The 19,832-nt window shown below is 33.4% G+C and overlaps 2 protein-coding genes across 2 annotated transcripts in view; one reads left to right on the top strand and one right to left on the bottom strand.

Annotated features, from left to right (window-relative positions):
• LOC137396947 (arylsulfatase B-like) overlaps positions 1 to 19,832 on the top strand; it is a 258,649-nt gene that overhangs the window by 157,266 nt on the left and 81,551 nt on the right. The window lies entirely within an intron of this gene.
• Positions 473 to 18,782, bottom strand: LOC137397645 (dipeptidyl peptidase 1-like). The gene is made up of 10 exons (XM_068083944.1): positions 18,620 to 18,782; positions 16,569 to 16,663; positions 15,003 to 15,100; positions 13,391 to 13,516; positions 13,063 to 13,215; positions 8,787 to 8,911; positions 7,975 to 8,106; positions 5,259 to 5,430; positions 1,466 to 1,553; positions 473 to 993 (listed from the first exon to the last, which is right to left on the bottom strand). The coding sequence occupies exons 1-10, from the start codon at positions 18,633 to 18,635 to the stop codon at positions 760 to 762; spliced, it is 1,239 nt and encodes a 412-aa protein (XP_067940045.1). The 5' UTR covers positions 18,636 to 18,782; the 3' UTR covers positions 473 to 759.

Genomic DNA, 19,832 nt, shown 5'->3' with positions numbered 1-19,832 from the left:
TTCTCAAATGATTCGAGATTTGAATTCGTTATTGGGCTGATTCGACTTGATTTGATTTCTTTCGAATCTGCTGACAAGGGCCGGGGATTTGATTTGATTTGTAGTTCGCGGGATATGATTTGATTTGAGTCATAAAAAAGTCATTTGAAAGCAGCTCTGCCTAACAACACCATTAGTTCAAGTTAATCTCAAAACTGGTTTATCAATAGTTTCATCCATCTAATATAGAACAGAATGAAAGAAACCATGAGAAGTTTGTAAAACCATTGCTATCAGAAGCACCAATAACAAGATTAGTCTATCATTAAAAATTTTTTTCTCTAAAGTCAGAGGATAGAGCAAGTTAATTTACGCATATTGTTACCTGCAATGACTATAGGATAGACAAACAAACGACTCTAAATCATGTGGTTTGAACTACTCAAAGCCATATTTTAAGTCATTGACTGACACAGGCTCATTACAACGGATGTCTGGTGTATCAGAAACAAGTATATATTTAAAAATGTAATCAATGATAAAACAATTAACAGAAAGTCATAGGTGCCCACAAGAAAATATAAAAATTACTGCGCGTGAGAAATCAAAAGTTGAACTATAAAATTTGAAAGTCTGTTGTTAAGGTTAAATATTCAGTTTAAAAATATAGAAATCATTTAAGAAAAATCATCAACAAGATCGGCCATTTAGAATAATTCCGTGAAATAATCAGCTCATTACTCGTATTATTAGTTTAGAATAAAACTCTGAGTTTCTTGGCTACAGAACTGGAAATGCTTCGACAGCGATGCTCTCAATACTACACTCATCAGTTCCTCTTCTGATTCTGAAATATCCATCTTCTCCCCACGAAGAACCCCAGCTGTTTTTCACTGACCAGTATGGACCACTCTCTGGATCCACTCCATAGCCAACAAGTAATACAGCGTGGTTTGTGATTTCAAATGGGTTAAATTTGTCCTCAAGTCCTTCGACGTGATGATAAACTCCGCCCTAATCATGAAACAGTAAACAATAGGCGATGAGTCGGACATATTAACATAGAAATTTCAACTAGTAGCACAAATAAAGGAGGACATAAAAAGTTGTTTTCTCCAACAAAAAACCATAAACAAGAGACGACAACTCCAAGGAACAACAAACACTGTATTTTAGGTACTGTAACGCAGTTTAAAGACAGAATTTTTTGCAGGAAAACTCTAATATCTGTTCCGCAATCTGTATATCCTATATGTATATATACACCTATATATATAGGATATATAGATATATATCCTAGATAGATCTATATATATATATATAACTATTATATAATATAATATATACAATTGTGGGTATATATATATATATATATATATATATGTACCCACAATCCTCTATCTACGTGATTTGTAAGCTGTTCAAATCCGTGAGGGCCAACATATAATCGCATTTCACAGGTGGGTAGCCATGGGTATAGCCTAACCTTATAGGCAAAGAAGTCATTGTAGACCATAAATGAGACGGCCAAGGGTCCCCTCATCAAAGCTAGCTTCATCTGCATCTCATTACACCTAAAAATAAAGATGAAGGCTAGACAAAGTTTATCTTCGAAACCTTACATAAAGGCCACTGGTTAACGGTTAAGTTTTAATGCAATGTTACATATAAAGCAGGTCAATTAGAGTGAAAACAAGCAAAATTGTGAAAAATACTCATTTTGAGGTGGTTTTGAATTAATCGTATTTTAAACAACAACGCTATATAACTGCACTGCACCACTTGATCACCTTGCTATATTGCAGAATAATTGTGCAGATTGCTATTACGCATGACGATATCTAATGACTCATTGGATTACCAAGGTAGGAACAATAATTCTCCGCTTGTCACATGAAGAGTGAAGTTGCACCAAACATATTTGTAGTGGTGACCTTTAGCTGAGTATTTTTCTCACTTGAGCAAATATTTGTCTCAAGACTTGCGAGGTAATTTCTAACATAGGAAATCTGGAATTTCTCACAACGTTACAGATTTTGCAGAAAAGCTGGTAACAATTAAAAAAGTGTAGAAATAATAAAATTATGTAAATTACGTTAATTTCCACCAAATCTAGTATAAGTTAAAGGGCAAGTTATGCAGTGTACGGCTATCTCTAACTTATCAAAAACTATGCACTGTGAAACTTACACTTTAAAGTAACAATAAAAACAATTACTGAATATTACTTTATGAATTTAATTTTTACAAGTCTATTAGGTTTTCTCATATTTTATGTGATGCCTTTGTTTAAATGCTAGATATAATTATTTGAACTATGTGTAAATGTTTCTTAAGGTCTTAGAATGAATTAAAGAAAATACAATGTATTTTTATAAAAACATTTGTTTTTGCATACAAAGGTTTCCACATACAAAGCAAATATCAGAACAGATTAACTCGTACATCAGGTTTTATTTCCATAATAAAACTGAAACACGTAGGATTAACCTGCGGTGAATATTCACTTGGAAAACGAACTGCTTTGTACATTTCAGCTCATCAATTGCTGGAGGGAACCCAGTTAGAGCGAATGGCGCAGCTGCTTTGAACTTTACACACATGAGCCTTTGCTTTTACAGCCCGTTTTAAATTTCTATATCAAAGAGTCAAACTAGTTCAACGACACAAAATATATACGGCTGGAAACTACATATAATATAATAAAACGCATAACGAATGAAAATATTCATTATAATAAGAGCCACGTCTGTCTTTCTGTCTGTCCAAACCTAGAGTTAGAGTTTAGGTTGAGAGATCACAGTATTGGGAAGAATTTTTATTAGGTCAAACATGGGCTTTGTTTAGTTTGTTCACTATAACCTATTCCAAAGCGTACGATCGTCACTACATCTATCACGAGTCATATTTACAATTGACAGAGTTCTCATCACCTAACAGCATTCTCAGGGGATGGAGTTGAAAGCTAGCCAGCATTCTCATTGGATAAAGACTTCATTGTGTGCAGCAACTCAAGCAGGCTTGTAAAGCAACGCTATGCTAAAGCATGAAGAAAAGCGCAACGTACACACATTGTTCAGTTTTAAACAATCAAGCCTTAGTAGGAAGCTGTTGGCCAGTTTTCTTAATTAAATCAAACTCTAAAAGTACCAGTAATTTTGGTAAGTAAAAACTAAGTTGCTTATTTTTGTCTAGCTTTGAAATGTAATATATAAAATAAATTAATAATTATTATAATAATAATTATAATAATATAATAATTATAATATAATAATATATAAAATAATTCTAACTGTTCTGTCAATTTACATGTATATTCTACTAATATGTTTGGACGCACAATGTGTTAAGATTAATAAAAGACCAGAACATATATCTTAACATCTGTTGATTTTGCTGGATACGTACACAGCTTCCAATACAATCACTTTCAACAGGACTTAAGCTCGTAACACTCATTTTGATAGCTTGACGCTCTAACACTTGCACTAATCGATTGCCTTGCATTATTCCAGAATACTTGTGCACATACTTACTCTCTGTGCTTTATCTGCACACCTGATGATCTCTCATAGCATACTAGACTGATAGGGTATTAGCACGATATAATACAATACAGGACTTATAACAAAGAGCAATATAATACAAAATACTATTAAAAACTGTAATAAAATATAACACAATACAATATAGTATATAATATACTATTATGCAGTGTAAAATGATTAATTATAATTGGGTATTACTTATGTTTTCTCGAGTTTCTTTTTCCATGTCAAATAATTGGTTTGTGCTTTTCCTATTGTATCTATATACGTGTATATAAATCTCAGTGTTTGTTTGTCTTTTTGTCAGCTTTTTGGTTTCCATCCCTGTGTCCAATTACAGTGATTAAAATCTAGCGATGCAAAATTCTTAGATGCACTAGATTTGATCTCAGAACCTTCACATCTAGAGGCGGATAGCATAACAATTAGACTAGGTGTCCAACTAAGCATAGGGATTAGTGATAGTCAAGATATACATTACATTGGTTAAAATACTCGCTTGGAGTTATTAACTAGCACTGTTAATCATCACATTTAACGAAACGATTATTTTAGCAAAGAATGCTAACTAGCTTACGAAGTAAGTTACTCAAATTCTGTGAGTACTTCTTTTGTATTGGCCAAGTTAGTTTATAATCAAGGCTAATAATAGCCTAATAATATTAGGTTATAATTAGTTTATGATTTTCCTATTATCTCCTTTGTTGGAAAGCTTCAAGAGCTTATGCTAGGTTGGCAGAGTGTCACTGAAACTTTAGAGTTTTAAATGAAATGAATTAGCAAAAGATTGACTAAAACTTAATAAAACTCAAATCCCCTAAAAAGTGAGACAACTCTGTAAGACCGCAAGGCTAATTAAACCGTAAAGCCCTGTCACTCCCGCTGCCAATTTGGATGACTCTTGTGAAGTTGTACATTACAGAGCCTAGCTCACAGTTGACTACCATGAGTAAAATAAGAAATTTGAGCGACTTGAGACCTAATTATTATTACTAGTACCCTGACAGTCTAGTGTGTCGTAAAAATAATGTAATTACTGAAAACTTCCAATATGGTTCCAAGGTGATGAATTGGCAAAATTGCTAGTGTTGGCCTACCACGCTGAAAGTCACGAGTTTGAATATCATTCAGAGTAATCTATTTCTTAACCTCTGAGCGTGGTTTCGGACAGACGGACAGGCAGCTCTTACTATAGTAAAGAGTATGGCTAACAAAGAAATGACAATCCCTCATATTACTAAGAATAACTAACAGAATTTGTAAAGACAAGCTTGGACTGTCACACAGCTAATTGAAAGGGTCATACTTGCAGTTACTGTAGTAATAATGTCGACAGTTGGCAAAAATAAGTTATGCATAAAATGACTCAGAGGTACATCCTAAACTGGATTAGTTATAAATACAGCCAGCCAAAATTGGGTTACGAAGTAGGGTTTTGAACACCAGGGATAGATAGATACATCAAATTGACTAACCTATTGGCCACCAGGCAGGTTTGCTGATAGACATGTGCATCGATAGAATTTCCCACCATTTTGCATAGAGCGACTGATAGAAATCCTTGTACATAGGACTAAGATCACACGAGTATGCATTGCCACCTTGACATAGAGTTACTCCCTAGATTCTTACACATAGAACTGCTCATTACTCGTTACTATTTGAGTATGCTAATAAAATAAAAACTTCTGCTATAGAGCCACTTATAAACCTAACAATGAATCAACGTACGCCCCGTAGAATCCTCCCACATATTTGTAGTCAAAGCCGAAGGTCCTCTGACAGGAAGCTTCAGTAGCACACGCTCCATCTTTGCCTGTGTATGGGTTACACTGCTCCTGCACTAGACCAAAGTCCGTCGCATACTTTCCTGCTACAAGGTAGGGGAAGCCTCCGCTGCACCCTACAATTGCCAGCAAAGCCATAAGGCTATTTCAGCAATTGAATTACTCATAGTTTGATCAGATGATTGACAACGATACATGTACTGTAGTTTCCATTAAGTTTCCAAACATAGAGTAGTCTCATGGTACTTGACCAATCAGATGTCATTTAACAAGTTATTTAGGAGGCATAAAATAATGGTTATTTCTTAAAACTGCTGCTATAAAATATAAAAAAGTCTATTTAATAGATGAATATTTAATACAAATAACAAAAATGGTAAAAATATATAGCAAAATAACAATAACACATTTACTTTGTTGTTGAAAATGGTTCCACTTCGTTTTAGTGAACACTAACACCGGATGCTGTACTATTGACCAATAGAATGCTACTCTGATCTTTGCTGTTATACATGTACATAGTAAGCGCCAAATTTTATTTTACAATTTATATTAATGCTTTGTTTTGTAATTGAAAAAAATTTTTAATCAGACAACTTGTATCATTTAACACTAATACACAGGCAGCATGTGTCGTGAGAGATAATCAGGTGGGTGAATAAAACACAGAGCATAATTATATGCATATTTCTAGAATCCAGGAAGAACAATGATTGGCAGGTGGTAGCATGCAACGTAGCAAAGCTGAATGTCTCAGGTTTGAATCCTGGATAGTGCAAATATTTTTTTTAACCTCCAATTATGGCTTCAGACAGGTGGACAAACAGACAGACACAATTCTACTAATTTTAGTAAAGATTTTTAATATGACGTTATTTTTTATTTGTTGTGTTTATCTCAATGTGGTTATGGTAAGGCAGGTTTTACATTACTTATCTCATGTTCTGCCTTTTCTATTGACCTTTCCCATTATGGGTCACCGCGGTAAATGGTCTTTTTTCAGGTACACGATTTATTGTGATTATTTTATCATGATATTTGGCAAGGAGCAATTGTGGTTGGATGCCCTTCCTAATACCACCAAAGGTACTAACGTGGCTCGAACCATCGAGCCTTTGATTACGAGCCGACATTCTAACCACTAAACCACAGCGACTCCCTGGCCAAGCATATCTCGTATCGACTACAGAAGACCAATTATAATATGCCTATATATTTCTAGATTTTTCAAATGAAATACTGAATTGTCTGAAAAAACTCAACTAAAACAAATCACCGACGGGAAATAACTTTTTACATAGAATTGAAGCATTTCTAATAAGATGAAGGAAGTGGTACTATATCCTAAAATTTTAGATAGCCAACGATACGTTCTGTCATTCATCAAGTCCATACTACTAGTATTCCATAGTAGTTTATCAAAATTTATAATAACCAAAAACCTTCATTTAGACCCCAGGCTAAGATCATAAAATGATATTTTAATTTCTAGTGATTATTTATTTTTGGCAAAATGCGTATTACTATATTTAGTAGTTTATTTTAATATCAAGAAGCATGTAGTATATAAGCCATAGTTGTCTGATATATAAACACTATCATTATATTACAGTAGAATCTCTCTTAAAAAATACCCTGAACATGAAGTGTTCAAGTTATGAAAATCTTTTTAATAGAAACATTTCTATGAATAATGAAGGATGCATCTAAGTAGCCCTACAAAAGGCCAAAAACAAAAATGTAAAAATGTGCTGCAGGCCATTCAGGCAGATGGGCAGCTTAGTTTGAAAGTGGTACATCTAAGTTGCTCTGCCATTGGCTGACGTCGAGCAACTTCCTTCCTTTTTCAGTCAACACCAAAAATAAACAAACATACAAATCATAGTTTTTATTTGTTATTAGTGTTTTTTTCTTTCTTTTTTCATTTATTATACAATAATCAAGTTTTAACATCCTATTCTTTTAGATCTTGACCATTATTTATAATTGATACAAATATTATGTCTGAGTTTGGTAAAATAAAATGTAAAATTGCAAAAAATGTAAAAAATTGTAAAATAGATTAGGGTATTTATAGGGTAAAATGAGTTTTTACCTAAAAATTTTCTTCTTAGGAAACGGCTATCGGAACCTATTAATTTTGCAAGTCGTTTCTACTGTATAGATAGACTAGCTGTGCCACCCGGCGTTGCCCGTGTAATAGAAAAGTATTTGGACAGAAAATTGATTTGTATTTAACATATAACAACATTTGCCATTCTAACTTTCAAACTACATATCATGAGAAAAGTTTTTTGTCTTATAAACAATGGGGCTACAATGAGAAGTAGTGAGAGTTTTGCTATTAGCCAGTTTAATAATGTGAGCGAACCGTTTCTCGCGGCGTTATGCTATGACCCGCGTCAAACGTAAAGCAGTTAGGTATTGCTCTCATGTAATGCCTTATATTGGCAGGGTAGCAATCCGACTTCTATAGTCCAGTGGGCTAGGCGTAAGACTTATGAGCGGCTTGGTCCGAGATCCAATCCTCTTCGTTGCAGAATATCTATTTTAAGATCTATAGCCGGAAAACCGACATATACACGACATACTTTGAGAAATATATATATATATATAAAACCACTAAGCAAGCTCCCTTGTTAGTGTTCAGCATGACTCACCCTGAGAATACCTGCAGCACTCAACTATATCTTGTGTAGAAAAGACAGGTGTTTGTGTCATGTTGGTCATAATCCTCAGTCTAGCCTCATGCATAGCCAGTGAGGAGAAGGCAAAACAGCTGCCACAAGAGCCTGCAATATGAATTCAGATGTCTATGAAACAGATGCTGGTAGAAAGACCTGCACAGTAGCAAATTGCTAATTTAAAGAAAGGAAAAAAGTGAAGAATTTTTTAGAATTATATGAAAAATTTTGCTCAAAAGGCAAATAGTCTTTACTCTTCGATGTAGGAGGATTATTTGAATACAAGAAACGAGGAAACATATCAAGTGTTACATAGTTTAGATAGTTAAACCATGGCCAACTACAAAATAGGAAGTTTTTATATTAACCTTGGCGAGCAAAGCTTTCTATAAACTGGCAACGAAAATGATCAAAAACAACAAAAGTGGAGTTTTTGCCCCTTTAAAATAAGTTCAACTCAAAGCAAGCAGTATAAAGGAGATTTAACTACTTTTAAGCAGTAAAAAGGTTCTTTCACTAAATCTTTAGTATCCAAATATAGTTACGACCTCGTAAAATACAATGTAAAAAGAACCTGTAGTTATCTGAAGACCTCAGGCTACAAATGATCCCTAAAAGCTCTATCCATCAAAAACGCATTGTTAATCAGTTCTGCAAAAAGTAAAGACCAATTATTTACTGTAGGACTTTAAAGAGCTGTAAATAAACTGAAGTGGAATAGCTAAAAGTAATATATCAGACTGCTATCTGTTTTAACAAAGCAGCCTATGAGGTGTATCAGATCCTACCTTGGTTCCTCACAGGTGATACAAAGTTTCTTCCTCCAGCATTCCTCCAGTCAAACTCATCTGGTACAGAACTTAACTTCTCTCTCAGTTCCTCACTCAGTGGCTCATTCATAGGATGTGGAATCCTACATCATGGAATAACCATAAACACATGACACAGTGTCATTTCCTTAAAAGCTAGTAAACAAATATAAGAAACCATAATTAATTAATATTAGTAAACCACAATAATGAAACAATTATTAACTTGTAAAACCATTGACAAACCCATGAAACAGCCTAATTCCTTAAAATATGAGCAAACACGTGGGAAAAAGAAGTTGTTCCATCCTGATAAAGAGGTAAACACGTAGTAAGACAACTCCTTATTTGTTAGTTTAGGCAAAGATTTGCAAAATACAGTCAAACATGGATAACTCGAACTTCAAGGGACCGAGCGAAAGTGTTCGAATTATCAGAGCGTTCAAGTTATCAGAGCACTGTCACAAGTCCATGTATTTACTTATTTATTAGTAGATACATGTACATATACAAACTATAATATAAATCAAAAGCACAAATGGCTTGTTTCAAATTAAATGCTTCTAATGTAAAGTTTAAAACGTTTTTATCAAAAAGTATAGAGATTTTGAGATCACTTGAGATTGGTTTGTTGTTTGAGGTGATGTTATTGCCAGGACGTTTTTTTAGATTGACATTGGCAAAACTTGATCGTTGTTGAAATGCCCAAAAGAAAAGACATCATTACATGTACAAACTATAATATAAATCAAAAGCACAAATGGCTTGTTTCAAATTAAATGCTTCTAATGTAAAGTTTAAAACGTTTTTATCAAAAAATATAGAGATTTTTTTATCACTTGAGATTGGTTTGTTGTTTGAGGTGATGTTATTGCCAGGACGTTTTTTAGATTGACATTGGCAAAGCTTGATCGTTGTTGAAATGCTCAAAAGAAAAAACATCTTTTTCTTTTGAGCGTTTTACCCACGATCAATTTTGCCGATTTTTCTTGAGGTTTACGCAAAGATTACCTCACTTTGTCTTCCTTCTGAAGGGCGATCACTAATATAATATCGCTAATATAATATCGCTAATATAAGCGGATGTTTGGTATAAATCAAATTTCACCAAACCGTTAGAAAAGTTGTTGACAAAAATATTTTGCCGATGGTGGTAATAACGACGCTTATGAATTACGAAAAGTTGAGGTTTACCTCTATGGCTTGGAATAAAGTGATTTTCTAAAGCGATAACAACCGTTTCGGTAGCCGTTGGGAAAAAACAGTTCGAGTTAACAGTGTTGAGTTCGAGTTATCTATAGCAATTTATAATTACGTGGGAACGGACCAAAGAAACTGTTCGAATTAACCATGTGTTCGAGCTATCCGTGGGCGAGTTATCCATGTTTCACTGTAGATGCTTTTAGATGTGGCAGTTACAAGTCAGACCAAAAGGAGAATATCCATGTCTGGAACACTGGAATTTACAAGTGACACAAGCGTTGACAAGCAGAGGTTAATGCTATCATGCAAACAGCACCAGTCAATATGCATTCAATTGGCTCAGGCATATCCAGCTACATTAGAAATAATACACGTGTCAAGTAAGATTTGACTGAGCCCACCTAGTGGGTTTATTAAATTTTGACTTGTTAAAGAAATATCTAGTTGTATAAGATACAGCATAATATTATAATAAATTTATTCGTTGAAAAATTGTGGTAATACCTATATATCTGCTTATAGTTGATTGTCTAGCATACAGTATAGTCACAATGGGTAGAATCAGTGGCTAAAATTTTTAGTCTTCGAATATCAGACACAGCGTAGCATTAGAATGCTATGTCGATAGCCAATGACAAGAGAAACAAATCAGCAATCATGGTAGGTGGTGGATTAAAACAAGTTTTTGTAATATCTTGTGTTTATTAGGTTTTTTCAAGGGATGGGAACAGATTAATTTGTATTTACCCGTAGTATCTTATTTAGGAAAAATTGATTTGAGATATGAGAGAATTGATATTCTAGCTCGGTATGACTGCAACATAAAAAATGGTTGAGGTCAGCAGTGACTGCTCCATTCACACTGTACACTACATGTATATCCATACTAAAGTAAACATTAAAGTAAAAATAGGCAAAATTCAGAAAAACAAAGATATTTTCAATTAATCTAATTAAATATTTAAATTTAGGTGAAAGAACTAACGTAAAAGCTGTAAATAAATTAAAAGAAACAAATTTTGTTCGAATTTAATGATTGCGGAAACATGTATTTTACAAAACCAAATTTTACAAAAATTTATGTACAACCGTCGACTGACAATTGAGCAAGTGACAACATAGTGAATAACTTTTTTCTCATGCTTCTAAATCAAAATTTCTAAAGCCTTATGAAACATTTAGGCCAAAATTATTGTATTTCTATTACTCTTGCTTTCACCTTCGATTAGCACAGTCAAACCTCAGCTTATAATCGCCTAACCATAGATATTTTTTCGAAACATTTGTCTCGGTATACATAGTAATTTCCAATATATGATGCCTAGAATTGTTCAGATCATTAGTTTTGTAAAAAAGACCTGGTACAAACTAAAAACAAACACAACAATATTAAAGAATATATAAGTTATATACTACATTATTATATATAAACTATATAAATATGATGCGAATGGACCACCTCAACCACTGAACCTATCAATAATTCAATATGAACCTCCGTTACTCTTTTTGCCGATTTTCTTTTCATTAACTCAGTTTTTAAATTTAAATTTTAAATAATTTTATAAAATACACCTGCTTTAGTGCTCAATGTGCATTTAGCCCATGGTTGCTTGAACTGTTTATTTATTTTGGTATTGGAAAAACCAACCAATGGTCAAGCGCCTTATAATGATTCACTCATCACACCCTTGACTTACTGACCAAGAAATTGTCAAGAGTTGTCTACTCTCTGCAAGACTTGATCTCGCTACTAATTAGTGTTGTTTATGAGAACTACCAGCATGAAGTGGACTCACTAATCACACATTTATAAATTCAACATGATGCAGACGCCCGAAAATAATGATAACCTAATCATAGCTAAATTGTAAAAAAATTGTTAAATATGTATGACATTAAACATTTCAACTACCATGTGAAGTTGAAGGTTGACTTGCAACAAAATTCACATTAGAGTTATTTGATATCAAAAGATTCACCATGTTTTATTCTGTTGTGTTGTAGGTGCCAAATATGTGGAAATGTGATTACAAGCTCTTAAAAGCTCAAAAACGAACAGTTAATCGCAGCCACACGAGACCGCCGTAGCTTGGATTCCCTTCCCAAAACGGCTCAAATGTGATGTAGCTGTGTTAGATGGTTTCTGTTTACACTTTCATGCAACCTCATTCGTCGAAATATTTTCACAAATATACTTCACGGATTCAATAAAACCATGTCTATTGTTCTTACGCGTCTGTTTTATCGTCATTTTAATGCTTTCACTTTTAGCAATGATATCTTATAACTTACCGTAAAAATTCGTTTAATTTTTTAACCTTACCTTGAAGGAGTACATATCATTGTCTGATAATCATGATGAGCCTGTTGGTCATTTGTGATAATCGAAAAATGCTGCAGAAATTATTTGCAAAGTATTGGCTTACATAATCAGATTACGACTTGCAATTATTCGCGCTGTTTGGCAGTAAGTATGGGTCACATGATAAGATTACGACTTGCCGATTAGACCAAACCGAAACAAAACTGTAAAGTAGCGAGCACCTATATTTGATACGGGTCTTCGGTAAAACCCGAAGTGTTTGTCATAAACTAGTGCTACGATAAGTTATATATTGAGCTTTTTATTGCCCTTTCAATTTACGAGAAAACATCACGTGACAAGACGATAACCAAATTTCATGACTACGTCAGAGAAATAAAGAGATTCCAATCTACGGCGGCTTTCCGTTTTTGAGCTTTTAAGAGCTTGTAATCACATTTCTACATATGTGGCACTTACAACACAACAGAGTAAGACATGGTGAATCTTTTGATACCAAATAACTGTAATGTGAATTTTGTTGCAAATCAACCTTTAATAGAGCTACTCAAACTCTACAGATTATGAGTGTATAAGCGATCTCCATTATAGGTTAAAAATTTATGTCATTCATTTTTTCAAATCTTTAGGAGTCCTGTTGCATTATTGTTTCAGATTTAAAACTAATTTCAAAATTACAAGTTTTTAATCATCGAATCAACAATTGATAGCATTAATTATAGTTACCCAGCAATCTTAGACTTAGGCCCACCAGCCATCATGTGTAAATCTCCCAATGTCTTCGTCTCATAAACTTTGTAATGAGTTGCTCTCCAAGAACTCTGAACACTGTTGATGGTGTCAATAAATTCTGCATTGGCTCTGTACTTTAGTGACTTACTAAAACATGAATTGAGTGACAACTAACAGCAAGTGCTTGTGTCACGCAATGAACAGTTGTAACACTGACACATTGTAACAAGTGATGAGATGAAAATGACACACAATACATTACGTCTTACCGACATAAATCAAAAAGTGAGTGTCAAACTGACACCGACAAAAAGCTACTCACTAAGCATGGGTATTTCTAGAGAACATTCTAGAAGTATCTTTGTAGAGGATAGGAGATGGTGAACGGATAGAAGACAACTTCTGGCCAGCTGAACAAGACCAGTCCATTCCATTCACTGTGTGAGCCCTAATAACATTAAATACGTTCATATTAAAGCATAAGCCTCTGTCCCATCACTTTTAACGTGCAACTAGAGAAATGCTAGATCACATAAATAATTTGCTAGGTTCCAATTATAAATCCTTGCTATACAAGCAAGCATAGTCAATATGAAGCGTTTTAATCACTAATCTATTTCTTTTACCAGTTAGCTTTAAATATATTTATTTCTACTTATTCTACTACCTATGTTTTTTTACTGTTTATATTTAAATAAATATTGGCATGCATAAAAACTAAATATGTCTTTGTAAAATGAAATAATACCGGCTCAAACATAATTAAATTGTCAGTTCTCAAAACAGTAAAAGGTTAAAATTACACTATATGATTGTGCTATTATAACATACGAGGCTACAGGATACAACAGGGTACTCACTGTTTCCAGCTAAAGTTTACTTAAAAATGGATTTATACAAATTTTCGTAGATTTTATCCAAAAGTATCGGTATTTTTCCATCACTTGTGATTGTTTTTTATGTAAGATATGATCTGACTGCTAAGATGTTTCAAGATTAAAATTGACAAAACTTGATCATGGCTAAAACACTCAGAAGAAAATATGTGCCGAAATAACATCACTACTTGCTATCATCGCTATAGCTGATATCGGCTATTGCGTTCAAGTTACAGCATTACACGTGTTCATTCTGATAGTCTCTGTGACTATTGATGTCATAATCACACTTTTGCTTGATTTCAGGGTTTTAATCGAGATGAAGTTTTGCTGATTTTAATCTTGAAACATCCTGGCATTCAGATCACCTCAAACATCAAAAACAGTCTTAAAACATAAAAAAATACTGATACTTTCTGGTAAAATCTACGAAAATTTGTGTAAGTTCACCTTTAAATAACAAACCTAGAAAACAACCAATCAGAATCCGACACCAGAGATTTCTATTACTTGAACATGTTGATAACTAACTAGTACATGAACATGTTCAAAAATATTTTAACAGTGTTCATATTCAAGTGAATATATGTCCTTGGAATAACAATGTTCAAATGCAATTAAATTCTCATTTCTGAAAAAGCCCAAAAAACAGCGTTTCAGCTCAAATCGGAGAGAACATTTTTTGGTATTAGCAAATTAGCAAAAAGACTCTATTAAATAAAATAGTTTGTCACAAACTTGTTTAATTAAGTAATTTAAAACGAAAAAGTTGCTAATTTGGAATATTCCCAAGTTGCAAGGGTGGACAATTCCATATCAGAATATTTGGAATACCATCAGCATATCAAGCATTCAATGAGTGGGGCAACAATAAGAGTCAATTTCATGTAAAACCTTACATTGGTATACATTACGTTAGATAGACAACTCCAAAGTATAAAAATTAGCGCACCAACTGAATAGGTAGACAAACACTGGATTTCATGAGGCTTAGAATAACAGGCAAACATGCATGACATCTAATCGTCCCAGTAGTGTACTACTCTTCTCACTCACCATCCACCCATTGTATCACCGCAGACGCTCTGATTGGTTGATGAATCGTAAGCAGAATACAGAAAATATTTACGACCGGCAACGCTGATCTCGAATCCCTGTAAACAATATTGACAACATAGAAATAACCTCTGCTTTTAGCAGAAGGTTAACAGCAGATGGACAGCAATATGAAGCAATCAGACTGCCCACACATATCAGTGTTGATAAGCTTAGATAATAATAAACTAATTCAGGTTTATATACCGGCACCAAGGTTGTCTATAACTTTGCTGGTACCAAGTCTATGGAGACGACAATATTGATGTAATACAGTTTGTGATGAGCAATGGTTCCATAAAATAATATAAGTAGATATGTACTTTATCGTCACCGGTGTTTAAAGCAAATTAACCTGAGACAAAATATTATAAAAAAAGTAAATCATGTGTACTGGAAGAAAAAGTTCTTATTACATAACTCTGTTTTATAATGTAAATTGGTACTATGTTGGTGTCTTTTCTCAGGTGTAGCAGGTTTTTGGAAAGTAGGAATGTAATAGATGGTCAAGCAGATTGCAGATCTGACTTGAGTATTTTAAACAAAAAACATATAGACACATTTAGTTCATCAGAATTAAGTTCATTTATAAACTGGTCATAAATGATGAGCATATAATAGCTCTTGCTACATGGAATGTTCCAAAGATGAGCCTGCACCAAATTTTAGCAGATTTCAGATTCAACATTAAAATCGGAAAAACTTCATCGCGGTGTAGTAAATTCTCTGAGCAAATAAGAATGTAAATTAGGTAGTTTTAGGTGAAAAGCTGTGACTGTTCGGTAGAAGCTCATCAAGCACGTTTTGTTAGCCAACTATCAATCACTAATATTGTGATAGATGTCCCTTCTTTTTTTAAAGAACATAAGCTAGTTAAAAAGCGTCAAGTAACCTAAATCTAGTGACCCTCTGACAGCAGGTAGATCAGCGATCATAGCAGCTACACAAGCATCAAATAGCTTACATTCTAACAGAATTGAATTGTTGTAACTACACACTCGATATACAACCATTCACACACAAAAATGCTACAAACTGTTTTGCAAAAGGGTCAGACAACTACGGTCACCCAGAGACACCCGGATCACCCATGGTGGCAGAGGTTTCCAAACATAAATATGCGTAACTCTGTAGTATATCACCCATAAGGTAGTCTTTCTGCAACAGCAACTGTGAATCCCCAGCTACCAAACACAAAATTGAGGCTTACCTTCTCATCTTTTAATACTGCTATTTCAAAAGAGCAGACAACTCGTGATACAGAAATTATTGTGAGGCCAACTAGTATCACCCGTGGTGTACAGCAATATTTTAGCAACGGCTCTACATGCACGTTTGGTTAAAAAGCAAAGAATTTTCTATAAAATGATAACCAGGTTAGTCTAGTTAAATCATTTTGTAACAGGCCATTATTTTGGGAAATATTACTGGCATTTTTAACGAGTACGTAGCAAGGTACATATCTCCCACCATGCTTATTACAAACACACCCAATACTATTTTTAATAATCTACTTTAATTTTTCACCTGATTATAAATCAAAGTCCAAAATCCGTGATTTCCAAACTCATCCGACGCTGTATCAGGGAATCGCAATTCAATCCGTCGTTTCATAACCATATCTGCAACCCACCACAAGCTTGATAAATGTAATCGCTTTGCACACAAGATTTGCAAGATAAATGAGGATAAATAATTGTATAGAGTGTGGCACAAGTTGCTGTTACTGTAAACAGATAGTCAGATAAATATGGATTAATTGATAAAAACATGCTAGGAAATTCAATCAGTTGGCTTGTGGAATGAGCAGATTTCATGACAGATTCTAAGGCTAAAATCTCTTTAAAAAGACCAGCAGTTAGCAGTGCATGTTTCATTTACAATTTTCACGGATTGGCTGACAGTTGAGCAAGCCAACATAACATAGTGAACGTTTCCTTTTCTACATTTTAGAATAAAAAATGATTGTGTGATTGTGTAGCCCGACAATATGGCAGCTCTATTACTCTTGCTCTCACCCCTGATTAGTACTGTCAAAACTCAGTTTATGATCGCCTTTACATACATACCTTTAAAGACAATGTAAACTTTAGACAAATCTTTGGCTCAACATATATATTAATTTTCAACATAAAATATCGAAATTTTTAAAAATCATTTTAGTAAAGTTTAGTAAACAAAAAAGTAAACAAATGAAAGAAAAACCAGACATAACAATAACAAATAATATATTTTGAAGCCTTATGAAGTATCTGGAACAAAAGCATATATTGGAAGTATTTTATAGGCAAAATGTAGATAAACCAACTCAATATTTTAAGCTTGTAGATTGAAAGTTATAAAGTTTCAAAAAATAATAATTTCAGGACTCCATTGAGCTATTACATTATGTATTTATATTATAATCATAATATTTATGTAAAAGATGAGAAATGTTTCTTTGTTACATCCGTACAACTACCCGTATAATCATGAAGTATTGCTAAGTTTTCATTAACTAACTACAGCAGATCCAGATACGCTAAACACAGAGTGCCTCAAACATAACAACATATATTCATCTTATGTTGTACAGCAAACGTTTAAGTCAAAGGAAAACGTTGAAACAATTTTTATTAGCCTTTGTTCCATCACTTTTAACTTGCAACTAGAGAGATGCTAAATTACATAAATAATTTGCTAGGTGACAATTATAAATCATTGCTTTACAAACAAGCATAGTTAATATGAAGTGATTTCATCACTAATGTATTTCTTTTACCAGTTGGCTTTAAATAAATATATATATCAAATAAATGTCTTTTTGTAAAATTAAATAACACACTGCATTTTGTTTTGTGAAACCATAAAACCTTTAGCAGTCTACACCAATATAGTCTGTTAGTAGAGGTGTCTTATATAATTTTCAAAGTGTTTCAAAGTTCTAAAAGAAACAAAAACAGATACACGTTTAAAGTTTAAACGAATTTTTTAATAATGATTTTAACTCTTATTAATAAAAAATAAAACTATGGCGCTGTAATATGTAATATAATGCCCCGTAATTGACATGTATATTTGATTCGGTTTTGAACGAGTGTTGTTCATTAGACAGATTGCAAATTGTATCACAATTCCTTCTAACTGAAATCAGCTCCACTTCAGATTTCGGACACACAGATTCGTTGTTAATAAAGAGGGATTTTTTCATCAATGTTAAATTGTCTGAAACTATATACTGCAGTATGGATGTCATAGCCTTCTAATTTAGTGTTACAATAGCAGTTGTTTTAAATGTGCCAATTTATACTAAATCCCAAAAGCCTATACATGCAATTATTGAGATGACTAAAAGATTGGCCAATATGGAACTTGAACCCATAACATTCAGCTTATTAGACTGACGCTCCAGCCACTGAGCTAATAAGCCTAGAAATCTTAAAGTAATTTTGCTAACCTTTATTCTCTGCCTTTTGTGACAGAAAAGCGACCAGACACACAAACAGCCAAACAGGCAACAGCCAATAATGATATATATTTTGAAATCATTCACTGCCAGCTAGCAAAATAGTTTGCAACCTATCAGACTCTTCACTGACCTTGAGTTGCATTCATGCAACCTTCAATAGAATTATCATTGCCTCGAGCCGTCTCATAAATTAGCCATCTGCCTACTATGTCACTGTACGAGCAGTTAGCCGGTGTGTCTGCATGAACCAGTGTGAACAAAGGAAGGACGAATAGGAACACCAGATACTTGTCCATAACTAAACAGAGAAATGATGAAGGCTCACCTTGGTACAATACTACACTAGCCAGTCAAAATGTTTACCTGATACTTTTAATTGAAAAATCTATATACTGCACTACCTGTTATAACATGTCACTGGGGTGTCAGAAAAGAGACACCATGGTGACACTTTTCTGACACCCACTTCGGACACCCCAGTTATTTTTAACTTTATTATAACTCTTATGAAGATTGCACATATTTTAAATGAATTATATGAAATTTGAATTATTTAACAACAAATACAAAAAAAATTAATATGGTTTTTATCTGGAATCTCAACAAACTCAACTAGATCTCTAATCATTATATAAAAATTAAATAAAACTCAACTAGATTCGTGAAAGCAGTAAATTTCCTTGTATTATCTGATGAGAACTATCAAAAATGTTGAAAAAAACTGAAATTTGAATTCCTAAGAACTGTCAAGGCAGTTAGAAATAAACAAGGTTATTGCCTAAGTCTTTATAAAGCAAAGATGTAAAGTCGGGTTAAAATGTCACTGAAACCACTATACAGCACAGCGCAGTACACAAGATATATAACCCTAGACAGAGCAACTCACAAGACATTGTTACAATGAGTAAACATTTATGCTGAACTGAAAGGCTATGTTTTGTATGACTTAAGACATTTCAAAATTTTAATACACACAATAGCGTGTGCATAATTGGTATTTTGTACACTTATCCATAAAATATCAGCCAAGATCACGCAAGACTTTATAACAAATAACAAGTAAAATATATGAAATAACAAATGGAAACAATAAAGCTGTTAAACTTGTTCCTTCTCAAAAGAAGCACATGTAACCTAGAAAATTACTGGAAAGATAGAGTAAGATATTTGCTCAAAAGGCGACAGCATGTTTATGATAACTGGTGTTTGCATTTGATAGATTGCCAACATAAAGCTGAAATCAAGCTAACTTTGCTCTATCTATTCTAATATAGCTAAATATTTTAATACAAGTTATGCTTTTGTTTAGCTATTTATTAGATAGCCATAGCTAATGGTTATAT

Source organism: Watersipora subatra, chromosome 5 (genome assembly GCF_963576615.1).
Source record: "Watersipora subatra chromosome 5, tzWatSuba1.1, whole genome shotgun sequence".
Taxonomy (NCBI): Eukaryota; Metazoa; Bryozoa; class Gymnolaemata; order Cheilostomatida; family Watersiporidae; genus Watersipora; species Watersipora subatra.
This window is presented reverse-complemented; position numbering and strand designations above follow the sequence as displayed.

Bases quoted from the DNA above. Each gene is read 5' to 3' on its own strand.
- LOC137397645 (XM_068083944.1), bottom strand. The intron at 15,101-16,568 runs GTGAAAAATTAA...TATTGTTTACAG, and splicing joins GGACTTTGATTTATAATCAG to GGATTCGAGATCAGCGTTGC. The intron at 8,912-13,062 runs GTAACTATAATT...TCCATGATGTAG, and splicing joins CCTAAGTCTAAGATTGCTGG to GATTCCACATCCTATGAATG.